The 23,372-nt window shown below is 39.0% G+C and overlaps 1 protein-coding gene across 2 annotated transcripts in view; it reads right to left on the bottom strand.

Annotated features, from left to right (window-relative positions):
• TRIM54 (tripartite motif containing 54) overlaps positions 1–23,372 on the bottom strand; it is a 35,750-nt gene extending 12,378 nt beyond the window's left edge. For both annotated transcript variants that reach the window (XM_043980051.1, XM_043980052.1), the window contains exon 1: positions 22,818–23,372. In XM_043980051.1, coding sequence (XP_043835986.1) covers positions 22,818–22,985 — 168 coding nt within the window. In that variant the 5' untranslated portion in view covers positions 22,986–23,372. The remainder of the gene's footprint in view (positions 1–22,817) is intronic.

Below are 23,372 nucleotides of genomic sequence, written 5' to 3'. Positions count from 1 at the left end.
ACAAGCTCACATTCTTTAGGGGGAGGTGATTGGAGGAACTCTCAAATTGATCAAAAAACTTTCCTGATAAACCTCCCCCTTACTTAGATAAATAACTTAACTTACCCCTATAGAAAGGAAAGCTCTAATAATTGAGATGTATGCATATAGGAATAAGGAGGCCGGGACTAATAGCTAGCAATTAATCTACCCTTCAGAGGGACCTTGAGAACTGTCAGCATGGAGCTTAGGGGACACCTCTTACCAGCCCAATTTAAACTACATCTTAGAGATTGAATCGGCATGTCTCCTCCTCCACTTACCTTGTGGTAATGGTGAACACATGTATGGTCAGGGTATTTGGGTGTGGAGTAGTAGTGATCTGGCTCCTCATCTCTCCTACCTCCTCATAATGAACCTGCCTTTCCAATGCTTCTAGTGTGGTAGGCATTACTGATACAGCTGAAGCCCTTGACATAGATTCCCACCCATAGCCTCACTTTACCCCAGTTCTTAGCAATTTCTGGATGGAGCAATAAGATATATAAAGAACAAGTGTCACTGACTACATATACACACATACAAGATATAGTTTTATCATCTATCTATATGTCTGTCTATATGTCTATGTGTGTATACATATATATGCACTTGAGTACCATTGTTCATGTATTCTGAAGAACAAATTGGGCAAAAGCTGAATCCTAAAGGTAGGAGAGGTGTTGGGAAAACATGGAAGAAAATAATTTCTTATACTTTAATTGTGAAAGGACCAGGTAGCATCAAGAATAATAAAGACATTCCATATTTTATTAAGATAAGCAAACAGAAACAAAGTTTCTCTGTCAGGAATTCATACACTAGTGTCTCAGGGAAGATTATTTATGAAAAATGAGTCAATGATGGAAAGAGACCAGCTGCCTCGTTAACCGATACTTGGAATGACTAACATATTTTCCTTGCCATTCAACATATTTATATTAAATACTCTATATCTTGAGGCTGCCTTTGATATAATGTTACTTGGTGCTAATTCTACACCTCACTCATTGCTCTAACTCTATTCCTTTGGGATTATCCTACAATCATAGATTTAGCTCGGGAAGCAACTTCAAAGATCACTTAGTCCAACAGTCTCATTTTACGTATTAGGAAACTAGGGGCCAAGAGAAGGGAGGTGTCTTGCCCAAGGTCATATGGGCAGTAAGTGACAGACCCAGAATTGGAACTTGGCTTCTGTGATTCCAAGTTCACTGTTCTGTCCATTAGTCTAGGTGTTCTTAGTTACTAGGGTGGAGACTATCCTCATTAAATTTCAAATAATAGTGGAGTTCTATTTGCCTAACCAAGGAATTTTCCGAAGTTTAGGATCCAATCAAAAGAAGGGAGTGGAGCATGGGAGAGAAACATTTAATTTATAACACCTTAACATAAAGAGTGCATCCAGAGGGACAGCTAGGTGGCACAGTGGATAAAGCACCGGTCTTGGATTCAGGAAGACCTGAGTTCAAATCCGGTCTCAGACACTTGACACTAGCTGTGTGACCTTGGGCAAGTCACTTAACCCTCATTGCCCCACCAAAAAAAAAAAAAAAAGAGTACATCCAAAATCTTTTCTCTGGAAAGTAAGACTAGCTGGGGTAACACAAAAGCCTTGGAAGAGAGACTGAAAAGGAAAGCAGGGGCACTGTGGTGGCTTACTTTACTACATTGCCCTGGCTTGACCAATGTCCATAGAAAGAGAAGCCCATTGAGACAGAGTTATCAGGTAAGGAATCCATCTTTTCCAAGTAGCATGGACATGGTCCAGCAAAAGGGGCATAGGATTTGTAGTGAAAAGATGAGAGTAAAAATCTCAGCTCTATCACTGCCTTACCCTGTGTGATCTTGGGCAATATTTAACCTCTTTGGGACTTAGTTTTCTCATCTATAAATGGGGTGGGTTTGGACTAAATGATTTCTACAATTCCCTTCCAGCTCTAAGTTTATGATCTCATCTCAATTTTTCCATCCCTACCAAGAGCTCTCTTCCTTCACCCTCCATCTTAGGGCAGAACTCAGTAATCTCACATCTAATTACTCTGTTACCAACTTCTCCCCAGCAAATAGTCTGTCCAGCCTTTAATAAATAACATCTATCCCCTCCACTGGCACTCAATTTTTTCTTCATTTTGTTCTCCTTTCAGGTGTCATTGTTTGTCCTTTGTTCTCCAAGAGGACCATGACATTGGGGTGATGTCATGACTTGCACTAAATTGGCTTTAAGTGAGGGAGGGTCATGCAAGGTCAACAACCTCACTCTCTCCTCCAGAGTCATCTGGGTCCAGTGGCAAGATATATATCAGGATGACTGGAGATGGCCCTGGATGTTTAAGGCAATTGGAGTTAAATGATTTGCCCAGGGTCACACAGCTAGTGAGTGTCTGAGGTGAGATTTCAACTTAGGTCCTCCCAACTTCAGGGACAGTGCTCTATCCATTGTGCCACCTAGCTGCTTCCCCCTTTCAGGTGAATAGATTGGTGTACCCTTGATCCTTAGACCAAGGTAAAGTGTAGTACGGTAAGATGGATAGAATGCCACAATTGGGATTGGATCTGGGTTCAAAATTCAGACTCTTATTAGCTATGTGATAGTCAAATCATTTATCTTGCTTTTCCTCCAATGGGCATAATAACTGTAGCATTTACCTTATAAGGAATAAAGAGATAATGAAGCATTTTGCAAATCTTAAAGCATTAAGTACATGTTAGCTAGTAGTTGTAGTAGCAGTTTGGGTTCTCTTTTTGGCATTCTTTCTCCTTAGCCCTCTTTCCATTTTCCTCAGTTGTACTGCTTCCTGACACCCAATGGCTTCTCAGAGTAATGAACCAGCCCTTCCCCAATCCAAATGGCCATGATAAACTAGTCTATGAAGTCTGAGATGGAGAAATTTGGGAGAAGTAGAGGAAAAGTGAAAGGGGATCCACTTAAACTGAAGGATGGAAAATTAGTGAGGGAAAGCACCCAAGGAGAACGCAGCTAGTAATGCTGGATTGGTGTTGTTGTTGTTGTTCAGTCATTTCAGTCATGTCTGACTCTTCATGACCCCATTTTGGGGGTTTCTTGGCAAAGACACTGGAATGGTTTGCCATTTCCATCTCTAACTCATTTTCACAGATTAGGAACTGAGGCAAATGGTTAAATGTCTTTCCCAGTGTCTGCCTAGGGACTAGAGAGTGTCTGAGACCAGATTTAAACTCATGAAGATGAGTCTTCCTGATTCCAAGCCCAATGCTCTAACCACTGCTATGCCTAGCTGCCCTAAAGTTACAGCAGTAAGAACAGTAAATAAAAGAAATTAGCTAAACCCAGTAAGAATTTATCGAGTTATGGGAAAATAATCTGGATGTAGCCATCAAATTATTAAAAGGGAAATAAGAGGAACAAAAGGGAGCAAAACAGTGATAAAGGGGTACAAAATACCAGTAAGAATGGAGAATAGGGTGAATTTTGCAGTGATTTACATTGTGTGTGATATTTGTATTTCAGCCAAGACCAAGAAGCTGTTACTTAATGTTTAAAATGGAACTTAACTTCCCTTCTAGAAAAGATCAAAAGCATGGTGAAATTCTACATTCTAAAGAGTCAGAGGAAAATCTAGATGTTTCTTAGGAAGTTGAAGGGTGGAATATCACAAAAGAGAAAGGAAAGAAGGATTATTGAATAATTTATAGGTAAGGAACAAATTTGAAGCTCTCTCTGTCTCTGTCTCTGTCTTTCTCTTTGTCTCTGTCTGTCTGTCTATCTGTCTGTCTCTCTGAGGAGGAGGCAGGGTTGTTAGATGCTCTGAGAAAGAATCAATCAACTGGCAAGCATTTATGTACCAGGTATTCGGACTATAGAGACCAAAATGGAAACAGTTCTAGGTGGGGAGCTTACAATCTAACCAGGAGAGACAACCAGTATATATCTATATCTAATCTATATCCATATCCTTATTCATATATCCATATGCATCTCTCTCTCTCTCTCTCTCTCTCTCTCTCTCTCTCTCTCTCTCTCTCTCTCTCTCTCTCTCTCTCTCTAGCTATCTATCCTGGTTGTCTCTATATTTATAGGTGTATACAAAATGCATAGAGCTGGCAGAGGCATAGAAAGCTATCTCACCCAATACCCTCATTTTATAATGGGGACTCAGGGAGTTTCAATAACTCATTCAAGGTCACACAGGTAGTAATTATCAGAGGCAGAATTTTCAAACCCAGATTCTCTAAGTCCAGAGATGTACTCTTTTCTCTGTATGTCACAGGTACAAGCTATCTGAAGAGGGAAAGTATTAGCAGCTGGCGTAGATCAGGAAAGGTCACGTTTGAGCTGAGGCTTGGCAGAAATGGAGCATTCTAAGGGGCAGAGATGAGGAGCAAGTGCAATCTAGGCGTGGGTGACAGCCTGTGAAAGGCACAGAGAAGTAGGTATAATAGAGTGTTAAAACAGAAAGGTCAATTTGGCTGGATAATATTGTGGGTGCACATGCATGCATGCAGGTTTGTATGAATGGAAGTCTGAAAAGGTAGGTTGGGGAAGCAGGTTGCTTGTTGAGGTGAGTTCACAGGTATTTGATCATAGTTTCAGAGCCAGAAATGAACATAGAGGTCACTCAGTAAGGGTCAAAGGAAAAGAAGAATGATGCTGTTTAGTGACTCCCTACTGAGGGAAACTGAGGCAGCCGATTCATTGGCCCAATAACATGATACACAGTTCAAAGGATTGACAGTCTGACACACTGGAGCATAATCCTGTTTGGCTTGCTGCCATGCACTTTGTTGAAGGATACATAGAGATGGAAGGAAGTTCGTCTCTAGATGGCCTTGAGCAGTCTTAGCTACTTTGTTCCTACTGGCCCCAGGGATGTCCTGATCCCCAGGGAAGTGGTGGCTAATATCTAAAGTTTGGTATATTAAAAAGACTGAAACTTCTGTTAGAATTGACTGCCATCCTCTCATATGGGGAGGGATGTGGGACTTAAATAGATTCTTTAGGCAAAAGATCATGTGCAGAAGAAATTTGACTCAAGCTAGGCCCAGCCAAGGTGATGATTATATCCACAGAATGTGTTATCCACCCTGGAGATCGGGGACTGGGCATATTCTCAGGACCAGAGTTATGTTTGGGGAAACAATGAAGGCTTCCAGATTGGTCCTGCTTCCACAACATATGTGATTTTCCTGTCTTATATTTAAGATGTAATGGAGAAGCTCAAGACTTATCAAAATGAAAAACAACTATACACTTTTGGTAATTTATGTTGGCAAAAATGATGCTGCTAGAAGGAACTTAGAAAATAGTACCTCATTTTACAAAGTCTTTGGAAAGAAACTGAAGACTGCCCCTCTGCAAAGAATGCAGAGGAGAAAAGATGATTTGGGAGGTGAAAAGTTGGTTAAGAAAATGGTGTTTGAGAATGGGTTTTGGATTTATGGACTCTGACCTCAAATTTATGAATGACACATCCTAGCCAGAAGGGCAGCATGTCCCAATTTTTGAAAAAAGAAAGAAAATGAAATAGCCATTGATTAAAGAAATGCAAATTGAAACAACTCTGAGGTACTACTTCACACTTATCAGATTGGATATTATGACAGAAAAGGAAAATGACAAATGTTGGGGAAGATGTGGGAAAACTGGGACATGAATACATTATTGGTGGAGTTGTGAATTGATCCAACCATTCTGGAGAGCAATTTAGAACTGTGCCCAAAGGACAATCAAACTGTGCATACCTTTTGATCTAGCAATACCACTACTAGATCTGTAGCCCAAAGAGATCACAAAAAAGGGAAAAGGACCTATATATACAAAAATATTTATAGCCACTCTTTTTGTGGTGGCAAAGAATTGGAAATTGAGGGAATGTCCATCAGTTGGGAAATGGCTGAACAAGTTGTGGTATAGAAATGTAATGGAATACTATTGTGCTATAAAAAATGATGAGCAGGCTCTCAGCTCCTCTCCCAAGCTTGGTGCCAGGATCCACTGCTTCAGTTGCATCCTTGAAACAAGATAGTGAAGGTCGGAGTCAATGGATTTGGCCATATTAGATGCCTGGTGACCAGGTCTGCATTCGATTCCAGGCAGAGTAGATATTATGGCCATCAATGACCCTTTCATTGACCTCAACTACATGGTTTATATGTCCTGATCCCACCCATGGCAAGTTCAAGGGCACTGTCAAAGCTGAAAATGGAAAGCTGGTGATCAATAGAAAAGCCATTACCATCTTCTAGGATCAGGACTCCACCAATATGAAATGGGGAGATGCTAGAGCTGAGTAGGTTGTAGAGTCCACTGGTTTCTTTACCACCATGGAAAAGGCTGGGGCTCACTTGAAGGGTGGAGTGAAGTGTGTCATTTTTCTTCCCCTTCTGCTGATGCCCCAGTGTTCATGATGGGAGTGAACCATGAGAAATATGATAATTCCCTTAAGATTGTCAGTAACACCTCCTGCACTACCAACTCCTTGGCCCCCCTTGGCCAAGGTCATTATGACAACTTTGGCATCATGGAAGGACTCATGACTACATGCATTACTGCTACCAGAAACAGTAAATGGCCCCTCTGGAAAGTTGTGGTTTATGATGGGCGTGGTGCTGCTCAGAATATCATCCTGCTTCCACTGGTGCTGCTAAGGCTGTAGGCAAGGTCATACTTGAATTGAATGGGAAAGCTCACAGGCATGGCTTTCCATGTTCCTACTCCCAGTGTGTCTGTTGAGATCCTGACCTGCTGCCTGGAGAAAACCTGCCCAATATGATGATATCAAGAAAGTGGTGAAGCAAGCATCAGAGAGCCCCTTGAAGGGCATCTTGGGCTACACAGAGGACCAGGTTGTATCCCTGTGACTTTAACAGCAACACCCACTCTTCTACCTTTGATGCTGGTACACCTGGATTGCCCTTGATGACCATTTTGTCAAGTCCATTTCATGGTATGACAATGATATGACATACAGCAACCATGTAGTAGACCACATCGGTCTATATGGCCTCAAGGAGTAAAGTGGAAAGCCATGGATCTTCATTCCAGGTAAAAAAGGAGTTCCACCACTGGGGAGCCCACATCCCTAACGGGATATTCCTGTACTGGGGATCCCATGTCCCATTCACATTGTTATCCTAAAACACCCCAGTAGTAGTGGGGAGAAGCCTAGAGTCTATATTGTGTACCATCAATAAAACTCACCCTACTCAGTGCAAAAATAATGATGAGCAGGTAGATTCAGAAAAAAACTGGAAGGACTTACATTAACTGATGCTGAGTGAGTGAAGTGAGCAGAAACTTGAGAAATGTGTTTAAGATTATTGTACATGTATAACCTATATCAGATTGCTTGCCATCTTGGGGAGGGGAAAGGGAAGGGAAAGAGAAAAATTTGGAACTCAAAACCTTATAAAAATGTTAAAAAAAAAAAAAGAAAGTAGAAGCTGCAAACTCTAGGCTAGTGAACTTGACTTCAAATCTTAGGAAAATTCTAGAATGCATTAGTAAAGAGATTGTTACTGAACATCTAGACAAGAAAGCAAGGATCACAAAGAACCATAATGATTTAATCAAGAACAGAGCAAAAACTTCTTTGTCATAAGAGATGCTTCTCTCCAAGGAAGGAAAAAGGAGGAAGAGTACAGTGGAAAATTTAGGCTATATAAAAACTAAAGATATCAATGAAAAATAATTTAAATGAAGAATGAGTCATGACACACTAACCTTAATTCCTTATTTTACAGAATTACTAAACTAGTTAGTCTGGGAAATGCTATAACTATAATATATGCATGCATGCGTATGCATGCATATATCTCAGAGTGCTTAATGAAGTATCTCTTGCTATTTTTTTAAATATGGAGAAATGTAGGTGTGAGGATAGTATAATTAGTTGGGTTTGGACTTCATTGAATCATCCCATTCTAGTGGTCATTAATGGTTCCAAATCAACTTGAAAAGAAATCTCCAAGGGAGAGTCCTAGGGATGTGTACTTGTGCCAGTGTTATTCAACATTTTTATCAGCTATTCATAAAAAGTCATAAATAATAACCTTACCAGATTTACAAATGCAAGAAGCAACAACTATTAAGTTGCAAGGAACAAAAATAATAATACAAAGCAAGGAGGAATAGGTAATATATTGAATGTCAAGATTCAAAAAGATACTAAAAACATTTAAAAAATTGAGCTAAATCTTATGATTAAATTTAATAATCAGAAATGTATATACTTTCATGTGGACTTGGGAAATTGATTTTGTAAGTATAATATAGGAGAAATATGTTTAGAGAGCAGTTTGAAGATGAATTGGGCTGTGTTGGGGATGGTGATAATGAATTTACTCAACGTGGAAAGTTTTCAAACAAAGATATTGTTTTTGGGATTCTTTCTCAGGTATATATGTTGAAGAAGGTCACTACTTAGGTCCCTTCCAACTCTGATAGTTTGTGATTCTATAATGCATTAATATGCTTTCCATCATAGGCAACATCCTCATACTTTAGTAGGGGACTTTAATGTCTAAACCCAAAAGAGTGATTCTAATGGTAAGATTTTTAGGTCACATGTTGGAGGGATTGTGGAAAGATAGGCACACTAACACATTGTTGGTGGAGCTATGAATTAGAACAACCATTCTAGAAAGCAATTTGGTATTATGCAAATAAAGTGACTAAAATGTTTACCCAGAGACTCTATTATATACCCTCAAGGGAGTCATCTTGTGAAAGAAAATTGCTATATACAAGAAATATTTATGGAAGCACATTTTTGTGGTAGAAAAAACCTGGAAACAAAGTAGATGCCTATTGATTAGAGAATAGTTAAACAAATTGTAGCATGTGAACATAATGGAATATTATTGTGCTCTAAGAAATTACAAATACGATGACTATAGAGAAGCATGGAAAGATTTATATGAACTGATGTCAAAGTAAAGTAAACAGAGCCAAGAAAATAATATGCAAAATGACTGCAATAATGTAGATGGTAAGGAAAAAAATCCTATAAAACAATCAAAAGTGAACATTGCAAAATTACAAAGAACAAGAAGAGATATGAGAAGATACACTACTATCACCAAAACCACAGAGATTCTTCAGTGTGGAACATTGCATACATTTTTAAATTTTCTTAATATTTTGATAGATTTTACTAATTTTTTCTCTCTTTCTTTCTTTTAAAAATATGCTTTGTTATATGGGAGGACTCTCTGGGAGGGAGATATAGTGGGAGATTTGGGTGATTGTAAAAACAAAAAAAATGCAAATAAAAATTATTTTAAAAATGGAAGTGTGTGTTATGAAATTACAAAGAACAAGCATTACCCCTAAAGAAGAGACATGAGAAGACAGCTCTCCACACTCTCTTGTTGGAGGTAGGATTCATGAGTGTAGAACACTATATATCATTGTCAGTGTATTTTGGTATATAGATAGGTTTTGCTGATTTTTTTTCCTCTTTTTCCTCTTTAATTTTTTTTTTTGTTATATAGGATGGCTCTTTGAGGGGGAGGGGGAAAGATATTGGGGAAAACTTAGGTGATATTAAAACAAAAAATCAGTAACTATTTTAAAATAATATTTTATTTTCCCCCAATTACATGTAAAAACAAATTTTAACATTAAAAAAAATTTTAGTTCCAAATTCTTTCCCCCTTCTTCCCCTCCCCCCTACCTGAGATAGTAAGCAATTAGATATAGGTTATACATGTGCAATCATGTAAAATATATTTCTATATTAGTCATTTGTAGAAGAAAATTCTAGCAGAAGAAAAGTAGGAAGGAGAGAAAATGAAAAATAGTATGCTTCAGACTTTATCAGTTCTTTCTCTGGAGATGAATAGCATTTTTCATCATGAATCCTTTGGGATTGTCTTGGATAATTGTTTTGCTGAGAATGCTAAGTCATTCATAGTTGTTCATTGTACTGTATTGTTCTCCTGGTTCTGTTCTTTTCACTATGCATCAGTTCATGTAAGTCTTTCCAAGTTTTTCTGAAATCATCTTGTTCATCATTCCTTATAGCACAATAGAGTAACTATTTTTTAAAAGAAAACTTGAGGCCCCATCATGACAAGCCAGCAAAGAAAATATTTTGAAACTGGTAGGAGAATCATTTTTAGACAAAAGGGATCTTTCAAGACTCCCTTCATTAAGCCTTTTGTATAACTGCCTACTCTACCAGTGTTTAAAACTGGCCCTGTATCTAATCAACCCACTGTCATTTTTGTGCCTTCTTCCAGGCACTGTTCCTTCTCCCATTCTGTATTCCTGCTTTGCCTTTCTACAAATCCTTTATGAAATATTCACAGGGTAATTGAAATAAGAAACCAATTATCTCCAATTCTGCCCTGCCTAAAAATGCAACTCCCATTCCTCTCCCTCATTTAACGCCCCCACCCCATCTGCCATAAGGCCTTTATTTTCTCTATGATGTTAAGATTATTTCATTTATTTCTCTATAATGTTAACATTATTTATCTCTTTTGTATTGCATTAACTTTTAAAGTTGGCTCTATGTTATGATTATGACCTTTCTCAAATACACCTCCATAATTAGCTATATTAAGGCTAACCACCTGCAGTATATAGTGAAGTATCTTGGAGACCATAATCTATTTGTTCCCATTAACACAGCCTAAAAGAAGAATTCAATGATAATGTTTTTCCTGAGTCCCTTATTTCCTTAACCTTGTTACTTCTAGATGGGGAATTTCTTAGGTAGCATGATCCCAGAAACTAGCTTTCTAGTAAAGGAGGAAGATTTCTTGGACAGTACCAGTCTTGGAAATTGTCTAGAGGATGACCCAAGCTTGAAGATTTGGAACATGTGACCTGAAGAGAGAAGCTTCTGATCAGTTGGCCTCTTGGAGATAGAAGATGCTTACCTGTGTTGACTCCTGCAGTAGGAGAAGCATTAAGGCATTTAAAGTCATCATATGAGCAGTAGAAGACCTGTACTTTGCTCCCTACTGCTAATAACATGATTTTTTTTGAAAAGTGCAGATTTGATAGGAAGGGGTTTGAATGCTCAGCAGCCCCAAAGTGTGACTGTCTGCTTTTGGAGGAAGTCAACCATTGGGTGGCATTATGAATATTGGGAGTATTACAAGGCCCTGTAAGAGAAAAGATTTCACTGAAATATAAATGTGTTGCCCTACCAACAACCTCAAGTTTAGTTTCTTTCAAAGGGAAGCTTATAGGTGGCTATGAATGTTTTATGTGCTTTATAAATGTTTATGAGCTCCTATGAGTTCTCTGCATCTTTAGCATTTTCTATTGGGTATAATAAAGGCTGTCCTCTACCTGATATGAATTTTTTACCTTCAGTACTTGTACAGGATTTGGGGACCCTGTATATCCACAATTGTGAGAATCTATACCAAGAACTATATTCATAGATTGTCACAGAGTAAACCGTGGATAGAGGAAGCTAGCCAAAGAGAAAACGAACTTTTGGAGGCAACCTCTGAGATTAGATCCAGTCTATGGGCACCCTATGGGAGAGGAGAAGGACTAGTGCTGTTATAGGTTACAATCATTATTGTAGTACTCCACACAGAATAAACACAGTTGCTCTATTGAACCATTTCTTAAATGGTTAATTACGTTTATTGTTTTCTGATTATCAAACTAGCCTTATACTTCTGGTATTCATCCAACCTGGTCATAGTTTAAAATCTTTGTGATGTGTTGATATAGTTTTCTTGCAAACTTTATCTAAAATGTTTGCATCGATATTTATTAGAAATATTCTATAGTCTATCTATTCCCATATGAAAAAATGCTCTAAATCTCTAATGATTAGAGAGATGCAAATTAAAACAACTCTGAGGTACCACCTGACACCTATCAGATTGGCTAAAATGACAAAAAAAGAAGATAATAAATGTTGGAGAGGCTGTGGGAAAATTGGAACACTAATGCATTGTTGGTGGAGCTGTGAGCTGATCCAACCATTCTGGAGAGCAATTTGGAATTATGCCCAAAGGGCAATAAAGCTGTGCATACCCTTTGACCCAGCAATTCCACTTTTAGGTCTTTTGCCCAAAGAGATCATGGAAGGGGGAAAGGGACCCACATGTACAAAAATATTTATAGCTTGCTCTTTACGTGGTAGCAAGGAATTGGAAGTTGAGGGGTGCCCATCAATTGGGGAATGGCTGGACAAGTTGTGGTATATGAATACAATGGAATACTATTGTGCTGTAAGAAATGATGAGCAGGAAGAGTTCAGAGAAACCTGGAGGGTCCTACGTGAGCTGATGATGAGTGAGATGAGCAGAACCAGAAGAACATTGTACACAGTATCATCAACAATTGAGTGTTGAACCTACTGTGATGGACTATATTCTTCTCACCAATGCAATGGTACAGAAGAGTTTCCAGGGAACTCATGATAGAAGAGGATCTCCAAATCAAGAAAAAAAAAAGAAAGAAAGAACTGTGGAGTATAGATGCTGATTTGAACAATATTATTTCTTTTGTTTTGGGTGCTGTTGTTTTTTTTTTTCTATTTTGAAGTTTTTGCATCACTGCTCTGATTTTTTCTCTTGTAACAGGATTAATGCAGAAATAGGATTAATGTTATTATGTGTATATATATGTGTGTGTATATATCTATATCTATATGTATAGAGATATATAGACATAACCTATATCAGATTACCTGCTGTCTAGGGGAGGGGGGAGGGAGGGGAGGGAGGGAGAAAAATCTGAAATTGTAAAGCTTGTATAAACAAAAGTTGAGAACTATCTTTACATGTAATGGAAAAAATAAAATACCTTATACATTAAAAAAAATAAATAAATCAGATGAAAATAGTCAAGGAAAAAAAAAAAGAAATATTCTATAGTTTTCTTTCTCTGTTTTGATTCTCCCTGATTTAGGTATCAGAATCATATTGGTATCATAGAAGGAATTTTGTAGGGTCCCTTCTTTTCCTATTTTTAAAAACAGCTTTTACAGTTTTGGAATTAATTTCTCTTTTGATGTTTGATAGAATTCACTTGTAAATACATCTGTTCCTATTTGCAGAGTTGAGGGGTGGGGGAGGGAAGCTTATTTATGGCTTGGAATGAACCATTTCTTATCCAGAATATTTTCTGCCCTCCCTAAAGATCCTAGGTAAGTTCTACCAAAATGGAGCACAGAATTAATTAGTATTTATTAGACACCTACTGTAAACCAGGTACCATACTAAGTGATGGAGATACAAATACAAAAAGTATTCTCTTTCCTGCCTTCAGTGAGCTTACAAAACGACACTTTAAGTTAGGTTCTGGGGAAATCAAAGTTCACCTCTCAAAACCTGACTTGGCTCAGAAAATAGAGTGATATTCAAGCAGTGAGGCAGCTAGGTGGCACAGTAGATAGAGTGACGCACCTGGAGTCCAGAAAACACATCTCCCTCAGTTCAAATCTGGCCTCAGATCCTTACTAGCTATGTGACCCTCGGCAAGTCACTTAACCTCGTTTACCTCAGTTTCCTCATCTGTAAAATGAGTTGGACAAGGAAATAACAAACTACTCCAGTATCTTTTCCAAGAAAAACCCAAATTGGGTCACGTCAGATGTGACTGAAGTGACTGAATAACAACAAAAAATTCAGTAAGTTTAGAGCTCCCAACTACTCCAATAGAACACATAGAGATTAATTTTTGAGGAAGTCTGAAGAAGACCTTGGAGACTCTCTCTCTTTGAATAATGGTTGATTGAGGAACTAGGTACAACTATGGAATCATACAAATATGGTGGAACAGACTTGACGATGCTATTGACTCATACTGAGTTCACAATCCATCAAAACCCAGTTTGTTGGGGGGGGTGGGACAGGAGAGGGGAAATGTCTTTTTCCTAATTAAAATACAATTAATAAAATAGCTCTAGACAATCACATAATAAATAATTTCAATATTTGATCACATTATTAATTGCATATTTAAAAACAAAGCTCCCCCCCCACAAGGATGGAGAACCTAAGTAAGGAGGTCAATGTTACTCTCCCCAAACTTCCCTTTTTGTAACAAAAATAGAATCATGCCTTCCCCTCCTCCCTCCCCCTCCCCTGCAATGAAATTTCCACCTCTGCATACCCTTTGCCAAAGAGGCAGGCACATCATCTTCTCCCCAAAATAGCATATACCCTTCCTAGAAACACAGCCTCTTAGGTTCTGTTCTTACCCAGATTACTGGTCTGTTGAATTATAGCAGCTTTCAGAGGCTAAATAACCAAGTGGCTCCCGTGAACAAGATCATGTGCATAAAAAGACTGAAATTCTGTTCCTTAGCACCCTAAATCTAAAAGAGACCATTTACAAATACAGAAACATAGACAGTTGTTGGAGTCAAATATACACATGCACCAACAGCTTTCCTCTCCAAGCTCAAAATTCTTGGCAGTTAAGTAGGTGGAAGTGTGGGGAAAGCGAGGGAGAGAGAGAAGGAGGGCAAGCTTGGGGAGGGTTGGATAAAAGCTGTTGGATTTCGGGTCCTATTCTGTTTTGATTCAGACAGAAGGATATTTCCTGTTCTCTATGGTTAATTTGATCCCTTAGGATTGCAACTTGAGAAAGGTCTGCTGATGGAATGTCAGCCTTGGAAGGGGCCTCCAGAACCATGCAGTCCTACTCCTCGTTCTTCAAGAATATTGTCTAGAATATTGTCAAGCATAATCCTTCATTGTCATGAAGACCCCTAGTAAGGGGAAACTCAGTCCCTCTTACGGCAGTCCATTCTGGTTTTAGAAGGTTCTAATTGCTGGAATAACTTTCATCTTGAAATCTTGAAATGTTGAAATAACTTCTTACATCTAGTCTAATTGTACCTCTCAGCAATTTCCACCTATTGTTCTCCAGGTTATAATTCTGCCTCTCCAGTCTTCTATACCATGACTCAGTCGACTTCCCATCCTAGAAGATCTCTTTATCATGCCAGCCCCCTTCAGTTGTACTTCTGACTCTCTGGACTTCTGTCATTCTGCCCTCAAGCAAGTTCCATCTCTTCCCAGCCCTTCTAACTCCCTTTTACATGTTGTCTTCCCTTATTAGAATGTAAGTTCTGGGGCAGCTAGGTGGCACAATGGATAAAGCATAGGCCCTGGATTCAGGAGGACCTGAGTTCAAATCCAGCCTCAGACACTTGACACTTACTAGCTGTGTGACCCTGGACAAGTCACTTAACCCTCATTGCCCCGCCAAAAAAAGAAAAGACTGTAAATTCCTCAGGAAGTTTTCAGAGGAAGAAATCCAAGCTACCAATATGCATATTTTAAAAGCTTTAAATCACTAATAATTAGAAGAATGACAATTAAAACAGCTCTTAGATACAACCTCACACACATCAGATTGACTAATTTGACAAAAAAGGGAAAATGACAAATACTGGAGAGCTGTGACAAAACAGGTATATTATTATACTGTTGGTGGAGCTATGAACTGGTCTCACCATTCTGGAAAGCAATTTGGAACCATTCCCCAAAAGCTATATAGTAGTGATACCACTACTAGGTCTGAACTCCAAAGAGATCAAAGAAAGAGGAAATGGACCCATATGGACCTGCACTAGGATTGGCATTCCAGAGTCAGGAGTGGTTGCAGTCATGAAGCTATGTACTGAGCAACAAGCATGTTCAGCTGATCCAACCATTCTGGAGAGTAATTTGGAACTATGCCCAAAGGGCTATGGGACTGTGCATACTAGGTCGGTATCCCAAAGATATCATAGAAAAGGGAAAAGGACCCACATGTACAAAAATATTTATAGCAGCTCTCTTTGTGATGGCAAAGATTTGGAAATTGAGGGGATTCCCATCAATTGGGGAATGACTGAATAAGTTGTAGTATATGAATGTAATGGAATACTATTGTGCTGTAAGAAATGATGAACAGACAGATTTCAGAGAAACCTGAAGGGACTTACATGAACTGATGCTGAGTGAAGTGAACAGAACCAGGAGAACATTGTACACAGTAACAGCAACATTGTGTGATGATCAACTGTGATAGACTTGGGGGCAGCTAGGTGGCACAGTGGATAAAGCACCAGCCCTGGATTCAGGAGTACCTGAGTTCAAATCCGGCCTCAGACACTTGACACTTACTACCTGTGTGACCCTGGGCAAGTCACTTAACCCCAATTGCCCTGCCCCCCTCCAAAAAAAAAACTATGATAGACTTGGCTCTTCCCAGCAGTGCAATGATGCAAGACAATTCCAAAGAAATCATGATGGAAATGTTCTCCACATCCAGAAAAAAAGAACTGTGGATTCTGAATGCACATTGAACCACACTGTTTCTACTTTTTTGTGGTTGTTTTTTCTTTTTTGCGGTTTTTTCTTTTGTTCTGATTCTTCTTTCACAACATGACTAATGCAGAAATATGTTTAATGTGATTGTACATAAATAACCTATATCAGATTCCTTTCCGTCTTGGGGAGGGGGGAGGTAAGGGAGGGAGGGAGAAAAATTTGGAACTAAAAATCTTATGAAAACAAATGTTGAAAACTATTTTTACATGTAACTGGGAAATAATAAAATACTTTTATGATTTAAAAACAACAACAAAACAAAGACAGGAAGAAAGAAGGAAAGAAAGAAAGAAGGAAAGAAAGAAAGAAAGAAGAAAGAAAGAAAGAAAGAAAGAAAGAAAGAAAGAAAGAAAGAAAGAAAGAAAGAAAGAAAGAAAGAAAGAAAGAAAGAAAGAAAGAAGCATGTTCAGAAGCAAGAAGCAGCTGTATGGCTCTGACCCTAAGTCTCCAGCTTAGTCTGAAACTTGAAGAGGAATCACCAGGGAAGGAATTGCATAGGAGCTTGTAGTTCTGCCCCTCTGTACCAGAAGAGTTTTTCATTTGCCCTAATAGGAGAATCTAACAGCTGTCTCCTGAAATCAAAACTAGGGCAAGACCACAAATGAGCTGCTCAGACCCAAATCCAGATCAGGAACTTGCAGACCATAGACTAAGAAGGCAGAGAACAGATTTACCCTAGATCAGATGATTTTGGGACCACTGAAAGCTTACACGTTTCTAACTTGTGCTGACCTTGAGATCATGCAATAATATAACACTCAATATCCCCAATAAAGCAATAGCAACAATCTAGATGACACAAGGTCAGCTCAAGCATTTCTTCCAGAAGAGTGCAGAATAACTAACAAAGTCTAAAGTCTGGAAGTAGGCTGGAAGAATGAACAGACTAAAAAAAAAAAAAAGAATCTCATCATAAAAAGTTATTATGGTGACAAGGACACTCAATACAAAAGTCCAGAGGAAGAGAATAATTTCAAAACATCTACAAGCAAAGACTCAATGTAAAGCACAATGTGGGCACAAATTCAACTAGAATTCCTGGAAGAAATAAAGCAAGAGGGTTTTTTTAAGAGTTTCAAATGTTTTTAAAATGAAATGAGAATGCTAAAGGAAAAAAATGGAAGATAAATGAGAGCTATGCAAGAAAGAATTGGAAAAGGAATGAACAGGTTGGAACAAGAGTTACAAAACCCTGTTCAAGCAGCAAAATTCTTGAAAATTAGACTGGATCATATAAAAGAAAATGACTCTATAAGATGAGAAATATTAAAATAAAGTCAGGGGGCAGCTAGATGGCACAGTGGATAGAGCACCGGCCCTGGAGTCAGGAGTACCTGAGTTCAAATCCAGCCTCAGACACTTAACACTTACTAGCTGTGTGACCCTGGGCAAGTCACTTAACCCCAATTGCCTCACTAAGAAAAATAAATAAATAAAGTCAGAAGATTTAAAAAAAGAAGGAGGCATAAGATATCTCATAGTAAAAACAACTCACCTGGAAAACATGTCAAGGAGAGAGAATTTATGAATCATTATACTACCTAAAAGTCATGACCAACAAAAGATCCAAGACATTATATTCCTAGAGATCACAAAAGAAAACTGCCCACATCTCTTAGAAGCAGAGGATAAAATGGATATAACAAGAATATACTGGAAAAAAAAAGAATATACTGGTCAATTCCTGAAAGAAACCCCCAAATGAAAATTCCCAGGAATATTATAGCCAAAATCCAGAGCTTTCAAATCAAAGAAAAAATACTGAAACCAACCGGAAAGAAACAATTCAGGTACCAAGGAGCCAGAGTCATGATCACAAAAGACTTAGCAGCCATCATTGTAAAGGAGCAGAGAGCTTATAAATACTCAGAAATATTTAGAAATTCCAGAAGACAAATAATATAATCCACTTGCAATGTGGACTTACCAAGAATAACAATAACTTATTCAATGAAACTTAGTATAATCCTGCAAGGGTGGGGAGGGGTGGGTATTTAATGCAAAAGGCCTTTAAAGCGTTCCTGATGGAAAGACAAGAGCTGCATAGAAATTTGAAATACAAATATATGAATCAAGAGAAGTGCCAAAAGGTAAACATGAGTAAGCAATCATAAGGGACTATAAAAAGATAACCTATTTACATAATAATATGAGATGATACAAATGCACCCTCAGTACCCTATCATTATCAGTGACCCAAGATGGCATCTAATTAGACAGAGAGACTGGGAGTGGTTCTGTTATGTTTTGATGATCTTAAAAGAAGAACAAGGGGGAAGCCAGGTAGTGCAGTGGATAAAGCACTGGCCTTGGATTCAGGAGGACCTGAGTTCAAATCCAGCCTCAGACACTTGACACTTACTAGCTGTTTGACCCTGGGCAAGTCACTTAACCCTCATTGCCCTGCAAAAAAAAAAAAAGAAGAACAAAAAGGGGGAGGAGGTAAAAGAAAGGGAAGGTAGAGAAAAGATGGGGAAAATCTCACATCAGAGTGTACAAGTAGACATCTATACAAACAAGATGGAAGGGGTGGGAAGAGCAGGTGACACTTGATCCTCACTTTTTTCTGAACTGGTCAAAGGAGGGGAAAATACAGATACACAGTTGGGTACAGAAATGCTTTTCACTCATCAGGGAAACAAGAAGGAAAGGGGAAAATGGAGAGGGAGGAATAAAAGAGAGGATAAATTAATGAAGGGAGTAGTCTTAAGCAGAACAAACTAACTAAAGATGTACAGAAATATAGCTCTTTTTGCAATGAGAGTGTCCATCAACTGAGGAATAACTAAACAAATTGTGGTATATTAACATGATGGAATTTGTGCTATAAGAAATGATAAAGAAGATGGTTTCAGAGTGTGGTAAAATAATGGAATTTGGCAGATGCCCAGGGGTCCAACTTGATTGACTTACTAGTGTTTGAATTGGGTGTGAATGAGAAACTACTAAGTACCCACTTAAGATGATTAGATTTTGAGACACACCTGGCCTACCCTGTTAAACCTAGTCTAACTTGGCCAACCCTGAGAAGGTGTGTCCTCAGAGGCTGTGGACTGCATCATCAACAGGGAACCAGTCTCAGCCACACAACTTGAAGGACCTCCCCTTTGGGGGAGGGAGAAAAAAGTAGAAAAAGGGACCCCCCCCCAACAGGAAGTAGCTCTCTCTCTGGCCTTGGAGGAGCTTTCGGAGTGGATTGGAGACCGAATGCATAGAAATTATGGACCCCTGTTGATGAGTTAATAAAATCCAGCTCTTTGAATTAGCTGAGTTGGAAGTAAGTTTGGGGATTGTAGAGGCCTTTGCTAGAGTTAGGGGGATTATCCATTTTTTTTTCTCTATTCCCTTGTCCTTGACTTTATTAATTTCACCTTTGCTGTGGATTTTATTCCCATTAATAAAACTTAATTTGTTGGTGGAAAAGAGGCTGTTAAGCTCCTTTCTTATTGGCCTGGGAGAAATAACTAAAAAAGGCAGTTCGGAGGGGAGGAAACTTTGGACCTAGAGGTCCCTCATTATTTTCTGAACCCCAATATTACAGTGTGCTACCCAATTAACTCTCCTCATATTAAATTAGGCCCCAACAAGAGAAACCTAGAAAGAACTGTATGAACTGTATGTAGATGTAGGGTGAAGTGCCTTTTTAACATCTCAACTGGATATCTCATTGGCAACTCAAACTCAACATGTCAAATACAGAACTCATGATTTTCTCCTTCTAAAACCTCTCTTCTTTCCAATTTTTCTAATACTGTCAAGGGAACCATCATGTTTTGTTACTCAAACGGGTAACCTTGGTGTCATCCTTGACTCCTCACTCTCAGTCACTCTACCTAACCAATCTGTTTCCAAGCATTGTCTATTCTTCCCTCACCATATTCTTTTATCTCTACTCAGAGCCACATTCCTGGCAACAGCCCTCATTGTTCTATGCTTGGACTATTGCAATTGTCTTCTAGGTGGTATCCCTACCTCTAGTCTTTCCCTAGTCCAATTCATTCTTCACTCTACCAAAATGATTTTTTTTAAGGTGTGTGTTTGATCACATCATTCTTTTTCTTTTTTCTTTTTTCCGGGGCAATGAGGGTTAAGTGACTTGCCCAGGGTCACACAGCTAGTAAGTGTCAAGTGTCTGAGGCCAGATTTGAATGCAGGTCCTCCTGAATCCAGGGCTGGTGCTTTATTCACTGTGCCACCTAGGTGCCCCACATAATTCTTTTACTTGACAAATTCCAGGATCACATATGAAATCCCCTGTTTGGCTTTAAAGTCTTTTACAACCTGGCCCCTTCCTATCTTTCCAAAATCTTGTTTTATTCTCCTCCATATAAATTCTTTCCCAGTCTCCTCCACTGCTAATACCTTCCCTCTGAAATATCTTCCATTTATATTATACATGTTTTGTGCATTAGTTATTAGTACATTTTATTTGAATATTGTCATCACCTCCCCCATTACAATGTAAGCCCCATGAGGCCAAGGATTGTGTTTTTGCCTGTCTTGTACCCCCCAGCACTTAACACAATGCCTGACACATGGTAAACCCTTAATAAATGCTTGTTGACTGAGCAAAGCATGACTATTAAATCGCCTTTATTCCTGGAAGCTGTGTCTCCCAGGTTAGCCCTGTTGGCTATTATATCAATGTTGACTTGAGCTTATAATACACTAAGATCCCAAGAACTTTTTTTTCAAATTGCTGTCTGCTTCCTCTATCTTATACTTGTGAAGTTATTTTTTAAAACCCAAGTGTAAAGTCACCTTACTAGATTCAACTCAACAGTATAGCCTGTGCATATCTTTCTTGATCTTGACTCTCATCCAATGTGTTGGCCATGCAACCAGCAAATTTGATTCGGAAGCCACTTGGGTTTTTATCCAACTCATTGATATGTATGTTAAACATCACAAATTCAAGAACAGATCCCTGTAGTACTCTACTAAAGTTATTCTTTTATGTTAATGGCACACCATTAATGACCGTTTGTGGGGACCAGCCTTTCAAGCCTCCAGCCACCTAGCCTACATTTTCCCATCTTGTTTGCAAGGACTACATGACAGATTTTGTCAAATGATTTCCTAAAAGCACACCTTTAATCTACCAGTCCAGTAATCCTGCCAAAATAGTGACACTGAGTTATATAGACTGGGGGCTAGAGGAGGGGCTTTGTGGGGAAAAGGAGGCAAATCTGAGCCAGAAGATGAGTTAGGAATACCTCAATCTTTCGCACTCTGATTCTGGAGGAGCTCCCATTGGTTCTTGCTCAGTCATGCTCTGGCTTGGGCCTTATTCTAGACACAGAGACTGTCAATCTACAGATAATCCCAGCAAAAACATCTAGCCATGGCTTAGCAGCTGGAAAGGTCCAAGAGCTGGATGAAATTTCTCTGGCATGACCTGTTCTCAATGTTGCTTCCTTTTCTATGTGCGTACTATCTATCTGTCCATTTGTTAAAACCTCCAGGATTTTTTTAAGGCATTGATCAAACTAGAGCTTACAGCATCCACTCTCTTCTCTTTTGTGAAGATCGGGACCTTGCCTGTCCGGGCCTTTATCTGGAATCTCTCCACTCTCTATGATGTTCCAAGTTTCAAAGATTATTAACAGTAGTTCAATAATACATGCCCTCTAAACTTAAATATTCATAGCAGCATTTTTATGGCAGCAATAACAGGGGAACAAAGTGGATCCCCATCCATTAAATATTGACTAAAGAAATTATGACATGTGAATATTATGAAATAATGCTTCAGTATGAATAGCAATGCATATGAGTATTTTAGAGAAACATGAGAAAATGTGAACATCCAGTGAAATAAGCAGAACTAAGGAAGCAACATACACAGCAAGAACAATGCAATGGAAAGAACAATAAAAGTGAATGTGATGTTCTTATAATGAACCCGCCCTGAAATGAAGATGAGAATAAGAAAATGTACTTCCTTTCTTTGGAAAGGTGAGAGACCATAGGGAAAAAATGCCCTCTGGTTACCTTTGATTTACCTATCAAGGTAATTATTGTTTTGTTTTTATTGGTTTTGCTAAGCTGTTAAAAATGTTTTAGATACAAAAGAAGGCTCCCTGGGTCAGGGAGGGAGATATGTCTGGAAATAAATATGATACAAAAACAAAAACCATCAATAAAACTCTTCCACACACACAAAATAAACTTCCTTTCCCTTCTATCTCCCATCTCCCCACAAAAAAATTACTCCATTCAGGGCCAAGGGTAGATCCCTGGTACTCTCCAATAGAAACAGACTTCACTTCCTCAGTCCATTCAACCAATTTGCAGTCCACTTAACCATATTATCATCCAACCCACAAATCTTTGTGCGCTATTTCCATTCTCAAGCACTTCACCTCTTTCCTAAAGCTTCTGTCCATCTAAAACAGTGTGCCACAGTTAAGTGGCACTTGTGGCTCCAATTTTCAGCCCCAACTCTGATCATCAATAAAGGGTCCCCTCTTCTTTTCCCCACCACCAGCACCAGACTTTGAGCCTACCTGGAAGACATCATTGGCACACTTGCGGCATAGGTTGTGCTGGCAAGGTAGGATCACCACTGGCTTGGAGAACATCTCCAGGCAGATGGGGCAGATGAGTTGCTTCTCCAGGTTATCCATGCTGTGTGCATCCCCCAGCAGCGGCTTGAAACCCACTGCGAAGTTCATCCCCTCGGTGGTTGTGCCCACCCCTTTTTGGCCTTTTTTCCAACTTTGGCTTACTCTCTCAGCTGTGAGTCTGTCTTCAGCTGTTGGCCCTCTCCTTTTTACTAGAGTCTGCCTAGATTTTCCTTAAAATTGTTTCTGTCTCCCCCGCTCTGTCCCTTAATCAAGCCACTTTGTGACCCCTAAGTGGCCAATTGATTTTCTTTCTTTCTCTGGATAGCTGTTTTTTACTCTCTTTACTTTTCTATTCTGAGTGCCTGGGCAGATGAAGGAAGTTTTGTCTTGCCCTCACGCCTGGGATGGCTCTTCCCTCACTCCTGGGATAGTCTTATCTCCTGCTCCCCGAATGGCCGACTGTTGCTTACAATTTAGAAGCTGCTGTTTGTTCCT

Source organism: Dromiciops gliroides, chromosome 2, assembly GCF_019393635.1.
Source record: "Dromiciops gliroides isolate mDroGli1 chromosome 2, mDroGli1.pri, whole genome shotgun sequence".
Classification (NCBI taxonomy): Eukaryota; Metazoa; Chordata; class Mammalia; order Microbiotheria; family Microbiotheriidae; genus Dromiciops; species Dromiciops gliroides.
Note: the sequence above shows the minus strand (reverse complement) of the source record. Positions and strands in the feature narration are given on the sequence as shown.